At 46.2% G+C, this 19,042-nt stretch overlaps 1 protein-coding gene across 9 annotated transcripts in view; it reads right to left on the bottom strand.

The window, feature by feature from the left end:
* Positions 1-19,042, bottom strand: part of CIT (citron rho-interacting serine/threonine kinase) — a 161,283-nt gene that overhangs the window by 77,452 nt on the left and 64,789 nt on the right. For all 9 annotated transcript variants that reach the window (XM_073881028.1, XM_073881030.1, XM_025889434.2 and 6 more), the window contains 3 exons: positions 6,916-7,021; positions 5,867-6,010; positions 4,410-4,529 (listed from right to left, as the gene is read on the bottom strand). In XM_073881028.1, coding sequence (XP_073737129.1) covers positions 4,410-4,529; positions 5,867-6,010; positions 6,916-7,021 — 370 coding nt within the window. The remainder of the gene's footprint in view (positions 1-4,409; positions 4,530-5,866; positions 6,011-6,915; positions 7,022-19,042) is intronic.

Genomic DNA, 19,042 nt, shown 5'->3' with positions numbered 1-19,042 from the left:
TATGGTACTAGTTTTAAAATTAACCTTTGAGAGGGCACAAGGAGGTAATTGGAAATCTCGGTAGAAAGAATCTTGGAAGGTGAAACTCATCATGTCGGTTTCTCACCATTAATTTCTCTGGGCCCAAAACTGAATGATGAACTTAACATTGCTCTTGAAATGCAAGTCACCCTGAGATTTGGAAGAGTCAGAAACACTGGCTCTAGTCAAAATAACTTGTGAGCAAAACTCCGGAGAAAGAATTATCTTGTTCCTTCGAGCAAACCTTTAAAGTGATCCAAACAGCCTGACCTTTTCCAAAATGAATTTCTAAAATCAAAACAGAACATTTGAATCGGTTTTTCAAAATTGGATTTACCAGGAGAAATGGGCAATGATTTTGAAAACTTTGGGGCAAAGTATGAAAATATTCTGTCAGCAATATCAAAGCTTATGCATATAGGGATTATGAATGAGCATGTATCCAATCCAAGGTGACTTAGGGTGGGGGGAGGATATAAAGTGAAAAGAACAAGGAATTGAATCAAGACCATCTTTGATATTCACAATATACAGTGAACATCTCTAAGATCTGTTCTCCCAGGAAATCATTGAAGAGGTATCAATTAAGCAAGGACATGTTTTTAATCAGTAAAAAAAATAATTGATTTTTTTTTTAAATAACAGGGTATAAAGCAAACCTTTCATCCCATTGTAGCAGGCAATTCCCCCAGATGCACACTAAAGCAGAGATGATATTCTTAAGAAAACTGGATAGTTTTCATGCAAGCACACCTCTCTATATAATTGGGAAAGGAAAATAATGAGCCCAGAGTGGAGCACGGTCTCATTTCACTTCGCCCACCCTTAAACATACTATTATTGAAGGTCACTCCCAGAAGTCATGGGGCACCAGGCTGTCTGGGGGGTGCACACAAAGTGGCTGATGCTGGGTTACAGAACCAAAGGTCTTCACAACCCGCTCACAATTATCTGAACTGAGAGAGCAGAACATGAGCCAGATTGTGTGAAATGATACATCCTCGCATCCTTTACTTTCTAGGCCCCTTGGCCAGGGTTGCATTATGACTTTGGCGGTTCTGGGCACTGTGCCTCCCTGGACCCCCTCCTTCATTAAAAAAAAAAAAATGCATGAAAAATTATATTTTATGGGGTCCCTGGGTGTCTCAGTCAGTTAAGCATCTGCCTTCGGCTCAGGGTCATGATCTCAGGGTCCTGGGACCGGTTCCCTGCTCAGTGGGGAGTCTGCTTCTCCCTCTGCCCCTCCCCACTGCTCATGCTAGTGCTCTCTCTCTCAAATAAATAAAATCTTTAAAAATATATATATTTTACAATGGCATTCATATAGAGACAAAAACATTAGTATTATCTACGAAAACAGTTTCTTTGACCTAAAAGCTCAATTTTTTCCTCTGATTTAAAAAAAAAAAAAGTAAACATTTTATGGGTCCCTAAAAGTACTGCTGGCCCTGCTCACAGGCACAAACACCAAGCTCTTAGAAAAACCAAAGAGCTGAGAGAAAATCTTGAGCATCTTTTATCCTCAAGCTCCTTTTTCTGTCTAGAACGTCTGTCGGCAAGAAGCGTAAGTAATTTTTGTGTTTTGTCAAGAGCAAGGACAGAGCGTTGTTCCTTCCCTTCAACATTTCTCTTTCCTGAGCTGCCGGTGCTCAGGGGGAGGAAGGCAAGAACCAGGCAACATCTCTATCAGGAATCTGAGCTCTTGGGGTACCCAGCTTGCTAGAAGCATCAAAAGGATTTCTACCTCATCTGTTGAGCTGCTGTTATTATGCTGCCTCCTTCAAGGAAATCCTACAAATCCAACAGCTAACCAAATCCCTGCTTCAGGAAAAATCGGAGAGAAGATAATCAGGTCTGTTTCCAAGGAGAGCGGAGAGACAGCGACTGTATCTTGGCATGGGATGGATTGTCAGTCAGTGTTGAGTGGGATCGAGAGGGAACCATGGACAACTTTCGAGGTCTGCCCTGAAGTCATCTGAATGGAGCCTCAGAGTTTTGTGGAAAGAAAAGTAGCAGACATACACCTATTCAATCAGAAATCCCAAAACACCAATGCCTTCTGTGTTACTCAAACTTCCGTTCCCCTTCCTGAGGAAGGGGCAAGGGGCATCAGCAATCTCTAGTAATGGTACATGAATCAAGCTATCATGTGAGATTCTTAGGTGTTTTTATTGTAAACCAAATGCAAACACTCTATAGGGGGTGGCTAAGCAGAAGCAAAATGTTTAGAAAATTTAAAAATGAATAGCTGTACAGAAATTAGCTTTTGAGAGAAAAAGTGGGGGGAATAAATGCCAAATCTGGGAGGAATCGACAAGCTGCAAACCAAACACTAGGAGTCCACTGAGAAGCAGGAAATGCTTTTTCCTGGGTTGCAGACATCCTGGTCTCACAAAATTCACTAAATGCCAATTTAATAAATCCATCTTCCGATGAGAAAGAAAATCTGAAGCTGAGAAGTTTTCTGCCCCCCCGTGAAACTTTTAGCAGGCATTAAATCTAAAACTCCACATGTATGCCAACTGTGGTATGAATCATCAAAGACATCTCTTTGAACTCAACCATCAGCATGTACCTTTTCAAAATGTCCTGATAATTCAGTTTCTATGGAAGTCATGGCCACCAGCTGCTCCCTCTGGTGGCCAAATGCGGCTTTCATTTCCCCCAGCATGTCACCAAAAGCAAATCTCCAAAACACATTGAACTAACGGGAGAAAAAAAATCCTGTTCCTTGAAACTTTTATGTTGATAAAAGGCGCAATGAGTCAACTGTCAGAGCAGATTTTTCAAACTCTACCTTCAAAATCTCTAAGATTAGTATCGGTTTTCAGAACAGATTGCCAACATTACCTTTGCAGGTTTATTTATAACATCTTGATCAAGCAAGAGGATATTAACTAATCACTTTAAAATAATAAGGCGATACACAGATTGTGCCAACAAAAACCCCAAAACATTCATTTTTTTCTTTAAAGAAAAGCTAATGGATCAATGATTTGCAGGAGCCTGTTGCATTACCACCCGGATGGCTAAGTCTGTGCTATCCAGAGACAAAATTGTTCATTCCCATCACTGCTTCCATTAGATTTTCTGAAATGAATGAGAGTTGCCTGGCAGCTGATAATTCAGCTCTCCCAATCGCTCACTGCCATCTCTTCATTAAAGTTTCTATTTACAGTTTCTTGAAAGGACCGAAAAATCCATGCTAAAAAGGAAACAATGAAGCAAAATAAAAATGAACCATCTAGAAAGAAAACCCTTTTAGAAAGGAAAAAAAAGAAAGAGAGTAAGTAGGCTTTTTAAACATCTTGATTCTCTTTTCTGAACACTCAGGGGATGGGCTTCTGCACTCAGATTTCCCGGGTTAATTCTGACGTGGCCTTCGCTGCTCAAGCTCTTCTTCTTTATCTTTATACAAGTAAAACTATGAAATTGGGGCGCCTGGGTGGCTCAGTTGGTTAAGCCTCTGCTTTCAGCTCAGGTCATGATCCCAGGGTCCTGGGACCGAGCCCCGCATCGGGCTCCCTGCTCCTCAGGGAGCCTGCTTTTCCCTCTCCCTCTGTTCCTCCCCTCATTTGTGTTCTCGCTCTCTCTCTCTCTCTCAAATAAATAAAATCTTTAAGAAAGAAAGGAAAGAAAGAAAAAGAAAGAAAGAAAAAGAAAGAAAGAAAGAAAGAAAGAAAGAAAGAAAGAAAGAAAGAAAGAAAGAAAGAAAGAAAGAAAGAAAGAAAGAAAGATATCCTGGCTTCTCTCAAAAACTTAAAGTATATCTGAAAAGCTATAAAAATATTTTTTTTTGATGGTCTAAAGCAGAGATTGGCAAACTTTTTCTGTAAAAAGCTAGATACCAAGTAATTTCTGCTTTGTAGGCCATATGGTCTTTGTCACAACTACCCACCCCTGCCACCGTAGCATGACAAGCAGCCATGGACACTACATAAATGAATGGGCATGGCTGTGTTCCAATAAAACTTTATTTATGGATGCTGGAATTTGAATTCCATATAATTTTCACATGTCATGAAATATTCGTCTTCATTTTTTTTTTTCCCCAACCAGTTAAAAATGCAAAAGCCATTCTTAGCTCATGGCCATGGAAAACAGGTGGTGAGCCAGATTCGCCCCACGGGCCACAGTTTGGCCACTTTTGTTCTAAACCTACACCTTTCAGTGAAAAGAGTAGCCAGGATGGGCTGCAGACTTCAAAAGGAGCTAGAACAAGCGCTCCACCATTTATACAAATCATGGAGAATAAACAGTTTCCAAATGACCTACATACCTCTCTCTCTCTCTCTCCCCCCCTAACCCCCTCCCTCTCTCTGCCCCTCCTGAAACACATCTCCCCTGAAATTAGAGGTCTAGGTACCGGACCTGAGCAGCACTCATACCTGCTCTTTGATTTCCTGGAGCTTCCGGCTCTGCTCTCTGATATCATGGAGAAGCTGCAGTGCTTTGTCATCCTCCTGGGACACCTCCATCCGTGCTTGCTCCAAACTTCGCTTTAAGCTCTGAGGAAAGCAAAAATTTTAATAGGGATGCCCTGTGGTTCCTGCTCTGTTTGGAAAGATTCATTAAAGGGAGCTTGCAAGCTGCTTCGCAGACACCAAGATGGTTTCGGGTGACGGAGCAAAGTTGACAACTTCCAGTTGGTTGCTGGCTCCGGTTTTTTTCATCCTGTAAAACCCCTCGGTTCAAGAAACATCATCTCAACCGTGTGTCCTCACGGGTCCGGCCTGAAACTGCAAACTGGCATCACAAGCTGCCTTTTACCGCTGTCTACCTGTCCTGTCAGATACTTACTCGTGTTTGGGACTGAAAACCAACAAGATCCCTTAGCCTTTTGTTAACCGCCACTGGGATGGCTAGGAAGTCTGTTCTGGAATATCGGATATTAGAGGGCTCTCCAGGATAGATCCCTCTTTCAAGGTAGCAATGACTTCCTTCTTGCCTAATTGCCACTTAAGACCCCAAGGGGTCTAATTCCACCTCCTGGCTTACATTTCCTGGACACCTTTCTTCCGTAAGGTTCCCTCAATGCTTCAGTGGCACTGAAATACAGATCTGAAATACATATCTGAATAACTTCACCCACCACTGAAAGGCAGCCAAATCTGGAATGGAAACATAGCAGTTATTCTTAATCAGCCACGTTCTATAGATTTCCTCTCCCTTGTGAAAAAAAACTTGAAAAATGTGTGATTCAACTTCTGAAGACTGTTTAATTGGCCACATTAAAAAAAACACCTGAATGAAAAATTTAACGAGACAATGGAGAAGACAGTCTACTCTTGTGAAGGAAAGGAAAAAAAATAAAAAGTCACATGGTAAATAATGACAGAGGGCCTGGGATTTTTGTTTTGTTTTGTTTTGTTTTGTTTTTACAGGCTGAGTTTTCTCGTTGCTGCACTGGTTCTAAGCAATGGAAAACAGATCTCAGATTCAAAATACATGTTCCTGTGCTCATTTAGGAGTTGGGCTCTTGAGGCTGCTGGTGGTGGGAGGGATATAGACCAGAGAGGCTGGGATGGGAGGCGCTCGGAGCCTTGGCCGCTCGCCGCAGCAATGACAAGGCCCGTGTCCAGGCTCCACAGCCTACCAGGACTCCTGGAGCCCAGTCCTCACAGTTCTGGGACCTCCCACCTGGCTCAGGCTACCCTGCCAATCACACAGCTTGCCTTGGAACACTCCCTCTCTCTCCCTCTCTCCCTCTCTCTCTCTCTCTCTCTCTATATATACGCTCTGCCATAGGCTGTGATGTGCCTCATGAAGCCGTCATGAAACAGGATGAGACACACACAACAGGAAGTGCCGCCTCCGAGGGAAGGGGACTTTGGGGAAGGCTCACACTGCATTCTGTGATGTAGGTAGCAAGGTCCTGCTCCAGGAGGGATCTCTGAGTCTCAGAGGCCTTCAGCTCCACCTCCTTCTGACTAAGCACAGCCTCCACCTCTGACACTCTCCGATGTAACCGGGTCATTTCCTGCTCCATCTGAAACAGACACATCGACAGGTTAAAAGGGCCCATGGAGGTTCGTTCGGAGCAATCAAATCTCAAGCAGCCTCCGAAACCACCTGGGCTGGCACTAATTCGCCAAAGGTTGGGAAGGAAATACCATTGCTTCTTCGCCCGGGAGTGCACAGTTCTTCGTAAGGACAGTCACCAATGCTAAGTCACTCCTCTCATCCAAGACTCGGTTCACACTTGGTCACTTCTCTAGCCCCGTGAGCAAGGAAGCCACAATCACCATTTTTCACCTGTACGCTTTTTGGGTTTAGTTTGGTTTTTGGCACATGTCACTTTAATTTTATCCCAAATCCATCTTGATCCCCCCCATCTCCTTGCAAAGATCTAGAGGACCAATCCAGGACAGGGCAAGGAGATATGTATTCGTCTGCACTCTTAGAGGAGTCCCAGGCAAGGAGTGGGTCTTAGGAGCTTCCAGAGAGCTGCCCCTGGGCAGGAACAGTGAGCGTTAAGAGACGTTGAGCATAGTCAACACAGTGGCCGCAGTTACATAAGCAGGAGGCTTAAAGGACTAAGAAGAGAGACTTCGCATCACTCAAAGCAGATGGGATGCATCTCGGCCACAGGTGAGGACCCACGCCACCTGCCGGAAGAAGCAGACATCTGGCTGGGTCATGCTGAGGAACGGGCCGTTTTTAAATCCAGGGCCTCCTCTGGTTAAGATTTAAAGGATTTACAGCAACGTCAAGGCCTGAATTCATCTCCCTCTGAGCTGCTGGAGGCGAGACTTCAGCGAGGGAGGGAGCGCCTCGCCCGCTCGGTATGGATCAGGTGGCTCAGCGCCAGCAGCGGCCCCAGGCGGATCCCTTGGCATAGACTGACGGGAGGATCCTGGAGCAAGGAGGGAGGCCGGCTGCGGAAATAAATACCTTGTGACACTTGTCCTGGGAGTCTTGCAGCTCTTTGCTTTTGATGAGAAGTTTCTTTTCCATGGAGCTAGTCTTGGCAGGGGAGTCCAGACTTGACACGACAGACCTAGATAAGAAGAAAGCCAGCGTCAAGGTGGCCAGCAGGTGGGTCTGAAAAGCGGCTTTCACAACCCATGGCAGAGATAACGGACCTGCCAGAGTTCTGTGGCCATCCACAGAGCTGGCTCAAGAAGCTTCTGATGACATCAAGGCCATGAGGCAGAGAGGTGGACAGAAGCAAGAACTCTGGCAGACCTGGGTGTAAACTCAGTCGCTGTTGACCTGAGGCAACGATTCAGCCTCTCTGGGCCCTGGTTGCCATATCTGTGAGGTGGAATGATGAAGGGACGTCCCACAGGGGAGCATGAGCATTAGGTGCACGGCATTGTGCCCACACGGCTTCTTTCACTTACTCACGGAACAGATACGCACTGGGCACCTGCTCTGTTCCAAGTACTGGAACAGCTATGAACAAGACAGACAGGGCCCCCACCCTCCCAGAGCTGACTTCCGCAGATGGCAGACAGAATGCATCACTGTAAACAAAAAGTTACAGATGATGGCAAAGAAGGAAACAGGGTGCCATGGTGTGAGAGAGGGAAATGGGTCAGGGGCTTGGCCTAAGCAAGGGTGATCAGGACGGGCCTCTCTGAGCGGTGACCTGAAGGATAAGAAGGTGCTGGCCATCCAAAGCTCTGCAAGGAAGCAAACCCCAGGGAAGGGGAATAAGATGCAAAGGCCCTGAGGCAAGAGTGAGCTAACAGAGCAAGTGCCTAACAAACATCATTAGTGACAATACTGATCAAATTACTGGTTCTTCCAGCCCCAAGCTAGCCAGTTTGGTTCTGTTTCCCTTTTATAAAAACGATAACGCAGGTGCCTGGGTGGCTCAGTTGGTTAAGTGTTTGCCATCAGCTCAGGTCATGATCCCAGGGTCCTGGGATGGAGCCCAGCATCAGGCTCCCTGCTCAGCGGGGAGTCTGCTTCTCCCTCTCCCTCTGCTCCTCCCCACAACTCGTGTTCTTGCTCGCTCTGCTCTCTCTCTCACTTAAATAAAAAATCTTTTTTTTTTAAGATTTTATTTATTTATGTGAGAGAGAGAGAGATCACAAGCAGGGGGGAGGAGCAGAGGGAGAACCTGAGCTGAAGGCAGACCCTTAACCAACTGAGCCACCCCGGCACCCGTCAAATAAAAAATCTTAAAAAAAAAAAAAAAAAAGACCAAAAAAAAATCCAGCTAATGCTTATTATGGGGGGCCAACTAAGTCCCCCACCCCCAACTTGTCCACGTCCTGATGCCTGGAACCTGTGAATCTGTTACTTGACATTGAGTCAGACTCAAAAGGGACTTTGCTGCTGGGACTAAGGTAAGAGTTCTGAGATGGGGAGATTATCTGGGCAGATCTAATGTTATCACAAGGGTCCCTGGGAGACAGAAGTAGAGGAGGGGAGGGGATGTGAGAGCAGCAGTCAGGTCAGAGTCGGAGAAAGATTCGAAGACGCTACGCTGCTAGCTTTGAAGGTGGAGGAAGGGGCCCCAAGCCAAAGAATCTGGGCAGCCTCTAGAAGCTGCAAAAGGCAAGGAAACTGATTCTCTCCTAGAGGCTCCACAGAGCGCAGCCCTGTCTACACCCTGATTTCAGTCCAGCAAAACCCATCTTGGCTTCCTGACCTCCAGAACTCTAAGGTGATACATTTCGTGCTGTTTTAAGCCAATTATTTGTGGCAACTTGTTACAGCAGCAACAGGAGACTGGTACGCTTCCTGAGCATGGACTACACACATGGCTCCTGTCTGAAGCTAGCTAGGTCTTAACTCTTTATTCTCTATCATTCTATGAGGCATTTTAGAGATGAGGAAGCTGCCGATTCATAATTGATCTCTGCTGGTCTCTACAGAGCTGGAGTTCAGGGACTGACAGGTGCACCTGACAGAGTGCCCAGGACAGTATCATGAAAAGAATGCAGCAGGACCTCCCAAGACAGGGCTGGAAGGAGGCCCTCTCCACAGAAAGGAGGCGCTTACCCACACATGTTTATGTCACTCACACACTCTGCCTCATCCCAAGAAGCAGTGAGTCATGGGTGGAGAGGACACTTCTCACCCAGGGCATCTGCCCTCGGGGGGGGGGGGGGGCCCGGGGGGGATGAACACGGGGGTGGGGGAAGGGCAGGGCCGGAGGAACAGCCGGCAGAGGTTCGTGTGCACAGAGGGACGTGTGATAGAGCCCACCGCCGCCCCACGTGCCCATCTTTGTTGCCTTGGTAACATGGTTGCAGAAGCCGGTCATCAGTGAGCACTCACTTCTTACCAGCCCATGAAATTCTGCTTTCTGATGCCCCAAACTACTTCCTGGCCTACAAGAGATCCGTTTCCTGCAGCAACTCAGCCCTCCCTCCCTGGTCCAGTGGCAAGGGCTGGCACGGCAGGGCTGGCTTGCCGTACCCTGGTGACGGCTCCCTACATTCACACTGCAGTCAGCATCCAGAGGCATGTTGCTCTGTTCAAAATCTGACTCTGCCACTCGCGGAGCCTCGGTCTCCTCATCTGTAAAATGGGGATAATTCTCAACCTCCTTCAAAGAGTTCTTGTGAGGGTTAAATGAGATAAGCCGGATATTGACCTTGGCACAGCGCCTGGCACATTACAAGGGTTCAATAAATGTCAACCATTGCTATTATCATTGTCATTTCTATCATCACAACCCATGCAACGGTGTAAACAGCACATGCCTCACAGGCCTAGAACAGTTGCTTGGAATAGTAAAACTCGGGGGGCTAAAAATGTTCTGTGCTATTATTCGCATTAAACCAAACATTGATTATTCACAGAAATGGGCAACAGGGATTGAAATCCAGAAACAAATCTTTTGGTATCACCTTTGGCAAAAAATTTTAATCAAGTTCTAGAGCTCTCACTAGCCTATTTTCTATCTAAAATCTAGCCAAAACCCACACACATACACACTTTTTCTTTTTAATCTGAGATGAAACGGGTTACTTGGCATGACCTTGGGTTGCCTTTGCTACTTCCTTTATTCCTGACTTCACTCTGGTGGTGGGTGGGCTAGAGAAGGAGACCCAAACCCCCCAAGGAGGGAGGGATGATCCATAGACGGGGTCCCCAGTCCTTTAGTAATCAGGAGGCACCCACATGTCACTAAGTTACACACTGACCTGGGGCAGGGATGATAGCAGAGGCCATAGCTCTTTGTGCCTGAACACAGAACCAGCCCCTTCTAGAAGAACGATTCAGGGGCGCGTGATGTTGGGGGTGGGAAGTGGCCCCAAAACTTGATAACACATGGAGGACAGGATCCAGCAGTGTTTACTGTTTAAAGTGTGCTGCTGTGGGTACAAAAGCTGATTGCTTATTAAAAAAAAAAAAAACGCATTTCTAGGTCACTCATTAATGAGGTCCAGAATCAAGGGGATATGCGCCCCCCACCCACCTGCACTCACGGGAGACCCTCAGACAGCCCTCCCTGTCACCTGGGATCAACTCCCTCTCTTTTGATAGCCATGTTGATGCTTGACAAGTGTTCACTGTTTAGAAGTTCTAAGTACGGCAATTAAGAGCTCGTCAGAATAAAGGTGCTAAAGAAATCTCCTTTTTTTTAGAATAAATAAAAATCACACCTAAAAAAAAAAAGCTATGGTAAGAATGCTGGTACTGAACACAGCTTGTACCTGAGGCTGGAGGAAAGGAGTGGGGATAAATGTCCTCACAGCTTTCTGGAACTTCCCTGGTCTTCAACCAGGCTGCACATTAGAATCACCTGGAAAGCTTTTATAACATACTGATGTAAGGCAGTGAAAATATTCCACGTGATACTATGATGGTGGATCCATGTCCTTACACATTTGTCAAAACCCATAATATGCACAACACTAACAGTAAACTCTAAGGTAAACCATGGACTTTGGGTGATGATAACATTTCAGTGTAGGTTCATCAACTGTAACGAGAATACCCTCTTGGTGGGGGATGTTGATTATGGGGGAGGCTGTGTATATTTGGGGGTAAATGGGAAATCTCTGTACCTTTTGCTAATATTGCTGCGAACCTAAAACTGCTCTTAAAAATATAAAGTCTTAAAAAACAACAACAACAACAACAACAAAAACCTGATGTCCAGGGCCCAACTAGACCAATTAAACAGGGGACAGACTGGGAAGGGGGCCTGGGAGGTGCCATTTTATTAAGCTCTGAGGTGATTCTGATGTACAGAGAGGATTGAGAACCAGGATGCTAATTAGAAGAAAGCACCTGTGACTTCGGGTCTAGGCATTTAAAACTCACAGTATGACTGTCCCTAGCATTTGGCTCGAGGTGGTATTTTGGCCAGGCCATTTGGTACTGGTGCCTTTTGATCACTCCTTGAGTGGGGACACAATTTTGAAGTTCATCATGGTGGGCTATGAATTTCAAGACAATGTGCAGATTTCAGACAGTGATTAAAGACTATTCTTACCCCTATTTTTAATAAGTCAATATACCATTTCCATGAATTACTTCTGGAAGAGAAACACACTAGAGACAGGTATGGCTCAACATATTTGTATTCTATTTATTTTTCACGTAGACACCGAGTTAAGAAAGTCAGAATTCCTGTCCTCAAAGAAGTAGCAATGTAGGAGAGAGAAGTAATGCCGCTAACCTTTGTCATCAATAACAGTGTCCATTCACTAAGCACTTAACTACCCATCAGACACTAGATACTTTACAAGTTACGTCATTGAACTCATTCGACAACCCTATGAGGTGGGTATTGTTCTCACATGGCACTGAAGCTATGGGAATGGCTTACCCTATAGCCTCTCCATGCTCCCACCCCATTATGATGATGTGGGCACAGGTATGGGGCAGCAGAACTGGGTTTTGGTTCAAAATTGGGCTCTGCAACCCAATGGCCATTGGTTCAAATCCCGAGCCTTGGACAAACCCAAGAGAAGCAACCCAAGAACAGTGCTGCAGAGACCCAGAGGAGCGAGCTCACGGAAGAAAGGGAAATGGATCACTCAAGGGAAGTTAACTTCCATCCAGGACTGACTGAGGGCCATGCTGGGAGGGCAGCTCCAAGGCTGAGCCCAGGACAGCCCAGGTGCCCAAGAACATCCATTCCGGTCAGTCCACAGCCACCCCCAAAAACAGCTCAATGCACACACAAGAGCAACTCTTCCTCCCTCATTTGGCGACTTAGGGGGATAATTAAGTAGGAAACAGTACAGACTTTAGAGGCCCAGGCTGGTTCATGCTCCGGGCTCGATGAGATGCAGTACAATGAGGATGCTAATAAAAGAACATGCAGCCTGCCCACACATTGCTTGCCTACTCCTCCTGGCCACATCTCTGATACACAGCGAGTTATACCCATGGAGAGAAAAGGCACTTCTGAGCAGCGGGTGCATGCAGCCAGCCGCCTACACATAGCAGCACGAAGCCAAGTTTGGGTTTTCCTCTTTTTTCCAGCTTCTATTTTCTAGAAAAATTTACTCTGAAATCAACATCTCTTCCTGATATACACATCTGCTTTATAATTACAGGGGCCCAAAGAGTATTAATAGAGGTGATGGTATATGACACATGGATGGAAGGTCGGGCTCGGTTGGTTCTGCTGCAGCAGAAAGAATATTTGCTTAAAATGTGTTAGATGTGACCTAAAAATTGCTTTCCATGTAACTTCAACATTTAAGTACAAATGATAAAATGCAATTTTCCCAGTGTCTGTAATCAACCACATGACTCAAAAAAATTCCTTAGTAAAGCTACCAAGAGAATGCTTCCTATCAACAGAGAATACAATCTGTACGTCCATCCTCAAGAAAGTGTATGTGTTGAATACTGTCTCGTCGCTGCTATAATAATTAAGATCATGCTTAAGCATCAAGCCATCCATTTATTCCCTTAGGAAGAGGATCCTAAGACTGCAGAAGATGCCCCCAGAACACAGAGAACCCAGATCACAAATCACAGATATTCTCGAGATAACCAAGAATGGATACTTGAGTCTAAACCCAGGGAATCAAAATTAGCTCAGCTGAGGGCCCTACCTTAATTGTGGCCAATGGCACTAAAAATACATGCAACTGCAAGATGTAATATGGTGCAAAAAATAAAACACTCATCAGCATTCTGTTCCAAAAATATATTGGCTTTTAAGATTGAGCATTCTGAAATTTATGAACTAACTTTATAAGCCCATTTAAAAATACACGAGTGGTGTCCATCATGAACACTTGGAAATATTAAAAATACAGCTCTACTAAAGTTTCAGAGTCTAGCTAGCTTTGGGGCACCCTTACCTACCCATACACATCATATATTCTCTCTCCTTCTCTCTCACACACACAGCAGTGGTCTCCAGCTGAATCCAGAGCATTTGCTTTGGAATGATTAATATGTAACTCAAGAAGCATTTATTTAAAAGCACATTATTAATGAAAGTGTAGCTACGGTGGAATTTACTCATACAGTCCCCACCTCTAAGCCAGTGCCTTGCTCTGCGGGTTAACGCCATACTTCCGCCTCCTACCTGGATGACTGCAGTGACCTAACTTATCTCGTTGAGTCCAGTTCTTGCTGCCTTTCCATCCACCACACACAGTCAATGAGAACCACATGTACCACGTCCCTACTCAAAATCCAAACCTGAAGGCCCATGCTACCTGAAAACTCAGCTCCCCATGTACCCCTGAAGCTCTACCTACCCCACCAGGCTCTCTGCTCACTGGACACCCACAGGCTAAGTCCCAGACTCAGGAATCCATGTGGTCATTCCCCTCCCAGGTTCTTATTTCTTCATAGCCCTCACCATCATCTGAAAATCTCTTATTTATGAACTTATTTATCCTCTGTCTCCCCCAACAGAATGCTAGCTTCTTGAGGGCAGGGACTCTGTCTGGCTTGTTCAGTTATGCCACAAGGCCTAGAGCAGTATATCTGTGGAGTGAATGAATGGGTGAATGAATGGTATGCCAAATATTTCTAGTGCCCCAGGCAGCCTCAGTTTAAAGGTCACAGTGGACCTTCTGGGGGGCTGGGTGCACGGGAGCCTGGGAAGGGCAGAGGCAGAGGGAGAGAGAGAATCCCAAGCAGAAGTACGCTGAATCAATGCTGGCACGAGAAAGCTTTCTGGGCCTTGCCTGCAAGTTGCCCAGATACACTGGTTCTAGGACAGCAGTGTCATGATGCCACACACGCACTGTCCCCTCCCGGGGACACTCAAACACTAAGGGGTGGGTGGGAGTGCGTGACATCCAGGTTGGGCACAGCACATTTCCCCAGCACCAAGTTCCAGACCCCACTGGAACTAGATCTCACCAGAAGCCTCGAGCATGTTTTATGGAAGGAACCGGTTTAGCCAACACATCACGGACTCCATTCAGAGCAAAAAATTGGATGGAGATATTAGGACATCTGTCAGGCACCCCACGTGGAGCCTGATTCTCTCAATGGGCAGAAACTAGCAAGATGTCTTTATAAACTCAAGCAGGGACGAAGGGAGAATTGAAAGCATCCCTAGGCCCATTCTCACCCCAAAACAACAAGAATATGAAATGGACCCTCACTCTGCTCCAGATGCTAATATCACATGCTCTGTGTGTTCCCCCAACCAACCTAGCAGCTAGGCACTGTAACAACCCTCACTTTATACGTAAGGGAATTGATGCTGGGAGAAGCTAAATGCCTCACACAGGTGGTGAGGGGCAGAGCCTAGATGGGAACCCATATCTACCTGATTCCAAAGCCTGGGCTTTTAATGCGTGTACCACAATTTGTGCCCCAAAATAAAGAATACTTATGTCAACTCTAAAGTTAAAAGTTGGAAAAGTTGGCCGCTCTCTGCCACTTGCAAGGTGTGCAAACTTTAAGAAGTAACTCAAGCTTCGGGGCACCTGGGTGGCTCAGTTGGTTGAGCATCTGACTCTTGATTTGGGCTCAGGTTGTGATCTCAGGATGGTGAGATCCATCCCTGCACTGGGCTCGGCACTCAGCATAGAGTCTGCTTGGGATTCTCTCTCTCCCTCTGCCTCCGCCCTTCCCGGGCTCCCGTGGGCTACCCCCCCAAATAATAAATAAATCTTACAGAAAAAAAAAAAAAAAAGGTAATCCAAGCGTCACGATCAGTTTCCTTATCTGTAAAACAATGGGTGCTGCTGGGATTAAGCAAGAATGTTTGTCAAGCACTTGGAATAGGGCCTGGTAGTGAATTCTCAGTAAGAGCCACTCTTTCACCCTTATTATCAGGCTAGTCCGTAGGTCCCGCACAATCCAGCCAAGTCACAACTGTTAGGGCACGGTAGCACAGTGCTCCTGGAGGCAGCCAGCGACGAGGCTAAGTCTTCGATGCGTCACTACCTGCAAGACGTCAGGAAAAGAACTCAATGTGGCTGAGGCTCAGTGTTCTCATCTGGAAATGGGATTAATACCTGCTACCTCACAGAGTCGCTACCTTCCCAGTCAAGACTGGGAAGACCTAGTGAGATCATGCATGTAAGGCACTCAGCACAGCTCTGAGCACACAAGAAGTGCTCACTAGAGGACAGCTTCCATTAGCACTTGTGCAGAAGGAATTGGCATAATCCTTGGCCACTTTAGTGTACTTCAATTTGACAAATGTTCTTTGAAGACCTGCCAAGGGCAACACACTGTTTCAGGCGAGAGGCGGAAGACATGATGGTCCCTGTCCTCAATGAGCGCTGAGCAGCGTGCCCAGACAGAGGGGAGAAGACGGAGGTACGAATGAAAAGGAAGGCTGGGGTCTTGGCATACCAGCCTTGAATGCCAAGTTCAGGAGCGGCCATTAATTCTGTGCACACTGTGATGCTACTGAAGGTCTGAGCAGGAGAATGACATCATCCAACTTGTACTTTGGAAGAATTCCACCCTCTGTGGAGAATGGATCAGAGCTGGGAAAACTGGAGGCAGAGAAATCGGTGAGGAGGCTACTGCAACAGTCCAAGCAAAACTCCATGAGGGATGGCAGTAAGGACAGAAAAAAGGGCAAAGACTCAAGTGTCATCCTAGAGGTACAACTTAGAGAGAGAACCTGGCAAATGATGGGCTGGTGGGGGAGATGCAAAATAGCTTAAGAAGACTCAGTTTTCTTGTCTAGAAGTCTAGGGAGAGTGGTAGTTTGTTAAATGAAACAAGGAAACCAAATTGGCACCTACTGGCTCACTGAATGAGCAAACAAATCTATCTGTGTTGGGCGGAAACAGAGGTCAGGGACGTTGAGAAATTGGTAGAGCATCTTGGCAATAATGAACACAGAGCACATGGGGAGGAGAGCCATGAGGACATGAGAGTGTAAGTCAGGAAATGAACGAGATCATCAAGCCCAGGCTAAAAAGGTAACTGCTGGGACCTGAGGAGACGGTGCACCATTTCGAGGACCTGAACAGAAGATGACAGCCACGAAGCAGTAAGCCCGGCAGGCAGAGAGGTAGGAGGGAAAACCGAGTTTCCACAGAGTGGAAGAGAAGCAAGCAGAAAGTCTCAAGGCACACGTGGTAAGTGACGGCATTGCGTGGCAAGGTGGGGATCACTGGCTTTGGTGGTCGGGTGGAATAGGCGGCTTCTCAGACAGCAACTTCCCCAGGGTTGGAGAGACTGGAAGAGAGGCACAGAGTGAAGGCTATTCTTGCACGAAGCTGGTCAGAGAAAGGAAGGTGAGGGAGATCAGGAGACAAAAGACATGTAAAACAGAAAGAATGGAGAGCGATTCACTTAGGCGAAGGAAGAGGTGCCAAACTGGCGCAGAGCTTGGGAACACATAGCACCACTTAGTCAATTACTGTCTTCTTAAGGGATCCGAGGCAACCATGCAAATTAGCATGTGTAGGCCAGCAAAAAACGCACTTGACAGATCTTTTGGAGCCTAATCTTCAGGATGGGGCTAGGCTCGTTTGGATTACATTTCCTAAAGGTATCTTTAAGACAAACAAGAAGGCGGCAGAATGGTCCTGCCAGGCCCGCGAGGCAAGCACGCACAGTCTAAATAGAGAACAGAATAAGGCAAGCAGAACAAGATGTGCTTGACTAAGGGAAAGAAGACATTGAATGAGAGGAGAGAACCCAACATAACCAAGAGAGGGAAAGGTCCGATTATCTGGTCTGGATGATCGTGGAAATGGGAGCGACACAGAGCCCTGGAAGGTAGGAACCACAGGCAGGAGCTAGTTACAGGTTTTTAACTTATTTGGGAAGTACAGAAGATGCACACCTTCGTGTACCAGAGCACATTTTGTTACTGTTGCTATTTTTTTAAAAAACTCAAAGGACAGATGAGGCTCTTTGCAATACGGATCTGGAGGTAGCATGCACAATAACAGACAGCCCTCGGCTCGATGGGGAAAGGAAGACAGTTTTTAAGGGCAGACTCCCCACCCTCCCAAGTATTTCCATAAAAGGGAAGTAGGACTGATTGGAGAATTCAGGCCACATTCTGCTGGAATAAGCCATCCCCAGGATAAATGACAGAAGCAGCTGGAAATATAAAACATAGATTTGCATAGACACGGAGCATAGAGTCATCAACAAATTGAAAGCTGCAGCCATAAAAATGATTTGGACCAGTTCACCAAATGCTTATTGAGCACCTTGCATATGATCGGCCTGAAGCCACAGTGGAGAGCAAGGTCAACACAGTTCCCTCAGCTCACCAAGCTTACACTCAAGCAAAGAACTTTCCAGGAGAGAGTATATATGCATGTGTTTATCACATACACACACACACACCAGGAAAGAGTCTCCAAATGAGAGGAGGAAAAAATTTTTATAAAAAATGCAAGAGCTAGTCTACATAGTCAAAAAACTTGCAGAGATTGAAAACAAAACCCAGCAATTAGACGGCCTGTCAGCTCTCATCCCACCCTGCCCCAATGCCACTGCTCATCATGCCCCACAATGGACCTCTACTTCCAACAAGCATGTGAACCTGGGGACCCCACAAATCCCCTAATTTCTCCTGTCAACAGCATTCATACCTGGCAGCATAGCACAGTGGCTAACAGACTCTTGAGCTGCCACATTGTCTGGGTTCCACTTCTGGCCGAGCTGCTCAGGGCTGCATGACCTTGGGGAAGTTGCTCAGCCTCTCCGTGTCTCGGTTTCCTTACATGTAAGAGAGGAATAACGACACTACCTTCCTTGTGGGCCATTGTGCAATTTAAATGAGTTAATCTGTGTAAAGTGCTTAGAACAGAGCCTGGTCCAGAGTTGGTGTCCTGTATGGACGAGCTGTTGTCACCACTTGAACCTACATGAAATGCTCTCTACATATCTCTCCCCTCATCCAAATCCATCGTCTTCTAAAAAGCCAAACATTTCACCTCCCATTAGTGTGCTAACACACTCAGTCTCCAACACAGGTATTTACTGAGGGTCTACCATGCCTTGCACTCCAAGGGAACCAGGATGAATCAGAGCCAGCCCTGCTCTTGAGATCACGGCCGACTTGGGGAAATGGAAAGACATTCCAACGAAGATCATCACTGTAACTTGGCAAGAACTGTGAACTGGCATTACCCATGAAGTGTCCCCCACAAGGGAGGCTGCCTTCTTCCTCTCCTGATTCCTACAGCAGTCAGATATCCCCTTTGTACCATGATGTTCTGCAGGAAAGGTGTTTGCTCTGTGTCCTCTGGACTGTTTCACACATATATGCCTTGACTTGTTCAACTTGATGAAAGGGCACCCATTCTGGGACTGGGCCTTCTAATTCTGTCCCCCAACCCACTCCATCCCCACAACCACCTTTTACCTGCAGGTAGCTAGCAACTGCATATTAACTTGTGGTTGGTCAGGATGTTTAAGCTTCTCTAGCAGAAAATTCCCAGGACCTGGGAGGCTGTTTCTGCTCTGGCACGACTAGACTACCTAATTATTGCTGAGTTCCTTTATATCCTCTTGGTATAAACAGAGGAACACTATGCACATACAGACCAGCAAACTAGCAATAACAAAAATAATAACAGTGAACATTTACTGAGACTCTTCCATGTGCCAAGTACTAGATCAAGTGCTTTATGGGTTTCATACAATCCTCCCGAAAGCCCTAAGAGGAAGGGATCTTTACCTCCCC

This window comes from Callorhinus ursinus, unplaced genomic scaffold (assembly GCF_003265705.2).
Source record: "Callorhinus ursinus isolate GAN/ISIS: 27379988/994484 unplaced genomic scaffold, GSC_fseal_2.0 scaffold41, whole genome shotgun sequence".
Classification (NCBI taxonomy): Eukaryota; Metazoa; Chordata; class Mammalia; order Carnivora; family Otariidae; genus Callorhinus; species Callorhinus ursinus.
This window is presented reverse-complemented; position numbering and strand designations above follow the sequence as displayed.